Source organism: Magnolia sinica, chromosome 10, assembly GCF_029962835.1.
Source record: "Magnolia sinica isolate HGM2019 chromosome 10, MsV1, whole genome shotgun sequence".
In the NCBI taxonomy this organism is placed as follows: domain Eukaryota; kingdom Viridiplantae; phylum Streptophyta; class Magnoliopsida; order Magnoliales; family Magnoliaceae; genus Magnolia; species Magnolia sinica.
Genome location: NC_080582.1, coordinates 11,940,742 through 11,947,722, shown reverse-complemented (window position 1 = coordinate 11,947,722; position 6,981 = coordinate 11,940,742). Strand labels below are relative to the sequence as shown.

The window sequence follows — 6,981 nt, the reverse complement described above, 5'->3', positions numbered from 1 at the left end:
ATAAAAGAGATGAATGGCGTGGATAAAACACTTACATCATGGTGGGCCCCACAGAGCCCTGCCCGTACGGATTACCGTCCGGGCGGGGGTAGGACGCAATCCGCGTCCAGTGAGTAACTCACTAGGCTTAGCATACTAAGTAAACTCTGTGAGGTCCACCGTGATTTATATATTTTATCCCCTCGGTCCATCCATTTTACCAGATAATTTTAGAGCTTTAAACAGATAATAAAGCATATCCAAAGCTCAAGTGGGCCACACCACAGGAAACAGTGTGATTGAACCTCTACAATTGAAAAATTCTTTGAGGCCACGGAAGTTTTGGATCAAGCTGATGTTTGTGATTTCTCTTCATCCATTGTTTTTGTGATCTAATGAACAGGTTGGATGAAAAATAAACATCACTGTGGGGCCCAGAAAGGTTTTAATGGTGGAAATCATTATTACCACTGTTTCCTGTGGTATGTGGTATGGTCGACTTCAGCTTTGGATATGGTTCAGTTTTGGTCTCAACCCCTTAAATAATCTGGGAAAACGGATGGACGGCGTGGATAAACCACATACATTTACGGTGGGCCAAACATAGTTTACTCAGTGCGATAAGAGGGTACTGAGAGCGTACTGAGTAACTCAGAACGCAATCCGATACGGACTCCTGGACGCGGATTTACTGCGAAAGCCTTTCGTAGGAAGTTCCTGCGTGGGAAACATAGGTGGGGGCCACCGTGATGTTTGTGATAAATCTACATCGTCCATTCGTTTTTTAAGCTCATTTTAGGACATAGGGCAAAAAATGAACCTGATCCAGGACTCAAGTGATCCGAAAACGTGAGGATTGAACGTCCACAGATGAAATTTCCCTGACCACCTTTTCCAATTGTGCGGCCCACCTGAATCTCAAGTCCTAAAATGATCTAAAAAAACGGATGGACGGGTTAGATTTCTCACAAACATCAGGTTGGCCCCCACCTAAGATTCCATCGCAGGAACTTCCTGTGGAAGGGAAATCCGCTTCCCTCCTTACTTCTGTCTTTCTCCACCTACTCTCTTTATATACGTAAAAGCTACCTTCTATGAAATCCATACAATCTATTACGTGTTTTTAACTGTTACAAACTATGACAATGCTTGCCATCTTTTTCATATTCGTCTTCTTCTGTTTTCCTTCTCTCTCCCTCTCTCTCCCTTTAGATATCACCATCGAGGCTGGACGCTTCCAACAGCTCGATCTAGGCGGTCTGGTTGGGCCAGAGAGCATAGCCTTCGATCCAGTGGGCCAGGGTCCTTATACAGGTGTCTCAGATGGTCGAGTTCTTAAATGGCAAGGCACGGCCCATGGCTGGACTGAGTTTGCGGTCACTTCACCACACAGGTAACAATGGACAGTTGTGATTATCAGCAAACGTGTATCTTGATGTTGCACTATATTTTGTACATGTGGGGCCCATGAGGTGAATCCGGGGTAACGGCTTAGTCCCTGATCATGGGGCCCACCTTGATGTATGTGTTGTACATCCACACTGTCCATCACTTCTTTTAGCTTGTTTTATTGTATGGCCAAAAAATATAGCTGATCCAAATCTCGGGTGGACCACGCCACATAAAACAGTGATTATTGACCATTAAAAACTTCTTGTGGGGCCCAAAAGTTGGGGATCTAAGCTGATATTTGTGCTTCCGCTTCATTCATGTCTGTGTGACCTTATCAACAGATTGGATGGCAAATAAACATTATGATGGGCCCTAGGAATTTTTTTTTTTTTGTGGGCATTCAATGACAACCGTTTAATATGGTGTGATCCACTTGAGATTTGGATTTGCTTCATTTATTTACCATCAGATAAACAGTCTGGATCTGTAAGAGCCGGCCCCATTAGTACGATCTGGGAACTCGAGTACATTTCTTAAATCCTCGGGCCTAAGATTATATAGTGCCATAAAGAACTGAGTTCTTAAAGTGAGCCCGTTGTTATCTGGACCTTTGATCTGATGTTCCCTAGCGTGAATGGGCCATGCACATACTCTTATGGAGCGTCATATGTTTTCATTTTGTTGCTGATAACCCTTGGTTTGAAGACACGTGCGGTAGGCCACTAGGCTTGCAATTTAGTAAAGCCACCGGGGATCTGTACATTGCGGATGGCTATTATGGGCTCTTTGTGGTGGGGCCCACCAGAGGATTGGCCACCCAGCTAGCCAGTGGGGCCCAAGGGATCCCCTTTCGCTTCACCAACGGCCTGGATATTGACCAGGCGACCGGGATTGTTTATTTCATGGACACTAGCATGATATACCCAAGGAGGTACTATTCCATCGCTCATACCAACTGTTGCATTTTCTATATCAAGCTTGAAGATTACTTCTTTCTTGCTTGATTGATGCCGAATATCTAAGCATTTATGAGCAATTAGAGCAATTTTCGTAATTTGTTTACCTTCCATAAATGTCCCTTGAGGTTTGAATATTACCTTTAATAGTACCACTTAGAACATTGAAGCTAGAATTTTCACTAAAATTTTGTAAGAACCTTTGAGAAGCTTAATTGGCATCCTCACACCCTCCTTTAGAATAAGAGCAATGAAAGTTTCTTTAAGTTCAAAGATAGATGGACTCCTACAAATTCATTTATAAAGTTCTTCAAAGTCCAACTTCACTACCTAAAAGAATTTAAAAGAACATAATAGGAAAGCCATCTAAGCTAGGGGGCTTTATCGTTGCCTAGCTCCTTCATTGCCGATTTGATTTCTTCCTCCGATATTGGCTTTTTCAGACCATTTCACCTCTTCTTGAGAGATTTTATTGAAATGAAGATTGTAAAGGTGTGGGTGGTTCTAATTAATCTTTTACAAAGAGATTTTTCTAGAAATCGACAATCACGATGCTCACACTAGCTTTGGTATCTATTCTTTTACCATTCACCAATAAGTTTGAATCTTGTTTGAAGAAGCTTGGATGCCCACAATTACATGAAGATTTTTTTATTGTTGTCCCCTTATTTTAACCATGTAGCTTAGGAGTGTTGGTTCCATTTAATTTTTTCCTCTCTCAATTTCATATTGTATTTGGTTAGGTAGTTCTTGGATTTTTTATTTTTTATTTTTCTAAAAGCGCTTTGTATTTCGCTTCACACTTTCTAAGACCTCTTTCTTCCAATCTTTGATCTTTTCTTTCAAGAGCTTTAGCTTCTGAAATAGCTTGAAACTGGAAAAATCTTCTATCGAGAATGATTCCCACCGCTCTTTTACAAGAATCAAGAAAACTTTTAGTTTGGAGCCACGCAAATTTAAATTGAAATGGGCATGCCCCCTGTTCTCTTCTTCTAAGGATAACATGATTGGATAGTACTTATCGAATACCAGGTGAGGAGGCCTCTTTAATGTACTAGAGGGAACCTCTCCACCCAATCCAATGATAATTAAAATTTGTCAAGCTTTGATTTGATAGGATTACCTAATCATTGGTCTATATGAACATCACCATGTACATGGAAGGAAATTAAATATTACATATTTTATGATAAAGCAAGAATATTTGGACAATTCTCTACTGTTTTTATATTATTTCTTTATCCCAATAAGATTTTTTTAGAGATGCATTACCATATACATGGGAGTAAATTGAATATTACATGTATCTCTAGCTATTGATAACTTCAGTTAGACCGTATTTCATCAAACCTTTTCTCTTGTAGGGACAACACATGGGTCACTATAAGCGGCGATCGGACAGGAAGATTGTTGAAATACGATCCACGAAGCAAAGAGTTGACCTTGTTGCTTAAAGGCCTCGTCTACCCAAATGGGGTGGCAATTAGTAAGGATAGCACATTCCTCCTCATCGTCGAGACCACCACCCAAAGAATTTTGAGGTTTTGGCTTCAGGGTCCTAAAGTCGGAGCCCTTGAATTTTTCGCCCAGCTATCAGGATACCCAGATAACATCAAAAGGAACCCTAGAGGAGAATTCTGGGTAGCTATCACACCATCATCCATCAACAGTGTGATTGGAATGTGTTTTAATGAGAAGGGTGAGATCACGGAGGTATTGAATGACAAATTTGGAATGATTACTTCACATCTTAGTGAAGTAGAAGAAAACAATGGGAGTTTATGGTTGGGATCTGTGGTTGCGCCTGATGTTGGCATTTACAAGCTTTAGACACTTATCTAGTTTATTTGCTAGTAATGTGGTTAATTAGAACATTTGTTTATGTTTATATAGTTAATTTGCTAGTAATGTGGTTAATTATAACATTTGTTTATGTTTTCATAAAATTATATTATGTTCAGTTTATTGAAATATCTCATGGTTTGAGTTAGTTGCATATCAGATTCTAAAACTCACTAACTCGACTTGAAATCAAGTTGAAGTGAGTCGCTCACTTAAGTTGAGTTTTATATTAGAGATTTGAACTCAAGATCTCTAATTAAGAGAGAAATGTCTCTGACCAACAAGTAAAGCACCACATAATTACATGTTCTTTCATTATTTATATTGGAGAATGTGGCATATCCAACCCATGTGGAGGGAGGGAGATAGGAAGAGAGAAATTGAGATTGTCATATGGAACAAACATGCATCAGATCCATGCTGTCTGTCAGTGTCCGTCACATTTTCACCATGGATCTGGAAATTCAGTAAAATTCAAAAGTTACAAGACCACACTGCAGGGAACGATGTAAAATCATTCCTAAAACCTTTAAATTCACATGGTTTGGCCAACATAAGCATTAAAATGTCTTAGTTTTCGAGGAATATATATGTTAATCCTGGTGTGGAATGGGAGAGAGAATTGGATTGCATATAAGCACCACAGTGGACCCCACATGCAATTTGGACTATTTTAATGATGGGACTTCTCATCTCGGTTGTCCTCCATGGTGTGGCCCACTTGAGTTGAATTAGCCTGAGTTTTGGAGCCCTAGTAGTACAAACACTGGGTGATGCACTTGTTTGATGGCGTGGATCTCATCCACATGAAGATGTTGCCTCATGCATGCACATTGGAAATTGGATCAAGAGAATCACAGAAAAAAAAAAAAAAACTCGGGTGAAAAGATTTACTGCAAGTAAAAGATAATCTGTTGGCTAGCAATGTGGATGAAATTTGAGCTTTCAGTTGGACAACAGTTACATTTTCAAGTTATTAAAATATCCTACCTTTGATTAAAAAACCTTAAACAGGAAAGATGTCATGCGACAGGAAAAAGCACTTACATATTAATGTTTCAAAGATAATTGGTGAACAAGGTAATTGGCATACACATAAAAAAATCAAGATAAATTGAAAGATACCTCTGCCAGGAGGAGGCCAATTCAGTTGTCAGATGTTGTCAACAGATCCAAAGCATCTGATAAGGAAGAAGAATCAACAATGAACTTCTGCAAGAAAATTGACACTACATTCTTGGAGCCGATGCCGAAGAATTCCACATTCATGCAGCAGTTTCACCCTTGCAGTTTTTGCATGTTCCCTTCTTTGCTTTTCCTTTTGAAGAATCCTCTGAAAGTGCATATAAAATGGAAAACATGAAATATTTTGAAAACTAGAAACACTTTCCACCACAATCAGGTTCAGGAATTTTGGTGCATCACTTCAGGGGAATGACCTAGCTTGATCAAGATTAGAAACAGGAGTTCTCATAACTTTATAGGAATTTTGGTGCATCATTTATCTATGGAATATGTACACAGATGAGCATGCATATATGTGCGTATCTACAAACTCCAATACACTACAATGCATTCTCCCTTGTTTTCCCAGTCCTTGCAAACAGCAGAAAATAAGGTGGGAGAGTAAGCACACCAATGAAAGCTATCTCATCAACCAGAGCATCTTTTAAATATATATATATTTTTTACAACAACATATCTTTGTCTATATAATCAGAGGAAGTACATAAAGAAGATTTCAGGTGGGCCCCCCAAAGTCAGGCCTCACCTATCGTATAATAAGGAAAGCAAAAACATGAAAAGGAGCCCATAGCCTAACACCAGATTAGTACTGGACAACATGGACCGCTCTCGGTTCCGCAACTCTAAGATTTATCTCTTCTGCTGATGCTAACATCTCATCTGTAGAACTAGTTAAAAAACTAGTTTCTCTGGATGTTTGGACACCAATCGGATAGCCTGATCCTTCTTCGTCTTGATTTTTACCAGCCCACCCGTTACATTATCCACAAAGATAACAACCAGAAGCTTGAGACAGCAAAGGCCTCCAAGCACTCCCAGTTGCTGATCAGACCTCTGAAACTACACACTGTAATACCAACATTGGACTGGATCAGCAGTTAGTGCAAGCTTCAGATACGGAAGCAACATCCTCTTCAAGATGCATGCATGCAAGAGTCTCCCATACTTAACTCTTCAAAGTCATAGTATATTTTTTTTAATTGCGGAAAGATCATTGTCATCCCCATAAAGTACTGTGTGCAGGTAGGTTGGCCTTCACATTTGATGGGGAATCTTGATTGGACGGTTGGGACGAGTATTGCATTAATCAATTTGGCCTCTATGTGATCCATTGATCGGCCAGTATTGATGGGTGGCATATGGACAATGGTTCAGAAATTGAGTTTTTGTATGTATATTTATAACGTATGTGGTTGCTTGCCTCTGATTTCTTCGCATGAATCAGGGACATCCAAGCTGCCACCAAGGTGGATAAGGTGGTTGTTCTGTGGACAGCTAACACAGAAAGATACAGTGATGTAGTTGGGTTGAACGATACCACAGAAAATCTCTCGACATCTTTGGACAGGAATGAAGCGGAAATATCTCCGTCGATGTTGTATGCTTTAGCATGTGTACTAGTGAATGTTCCTTTCATCAACAGGAAGCCCACAAAACACCTTTGTTCCAGGTTTGAAATTAAGATTTAAAACTTCATACAGCTTTGAATGAAAACCTATGAATGGAAAGTTCTAGTTCTTAAACATGTCCTTTGTTCACTGATTCTATAGGTCTGATTGATTTGGCT

The 6,981-nt window shown here is 39.7% G+C and overlaps 1 protein-coding gene across 1 annotated transcript; it reads left to right on the top strand.

The window, feature by feature from the left end:
• The first annotated feature begins 1,118 nt into the window (after positions 1 to 1,118).
• LOC131217346 (protein STRICTOSIDINE SYNTHASE-LIKE 13-like) lies at positions 1,119 to 4,157 on the top strand. The gene is made up of 2 exons (XM_058212260.1): positions 1,119 to 1,372; positions 3,692 to 4,157. Exons 1-2 carry the CDS (start codon positions 1,119 to 1,121, stop codon positions 4,155 to 4,157), a joined length of 720 nt encoding a protein of 239 aa, XP_058068243.1.
• Positions 4,158 to 6,981: the final 2,824 nt, after the last annotated feature.

Bases quoted from the DNA above. Each gene is read 5' to 3' on its own strand.
- LOC131217346 (XM_058212260.1), top strand. From the start codon at position 1,119: ATGACAATGCTTGCCATCTTTTTCATATTCGTCTTCTTCTGTTTTCCT. The intron at 1,373-3,691 runs GTAACAATGGAC...TTTCTCTTGTAG, and splicing joins GCGGTCACTTCACCACACAG to GGACAACACATGGGTCACTA.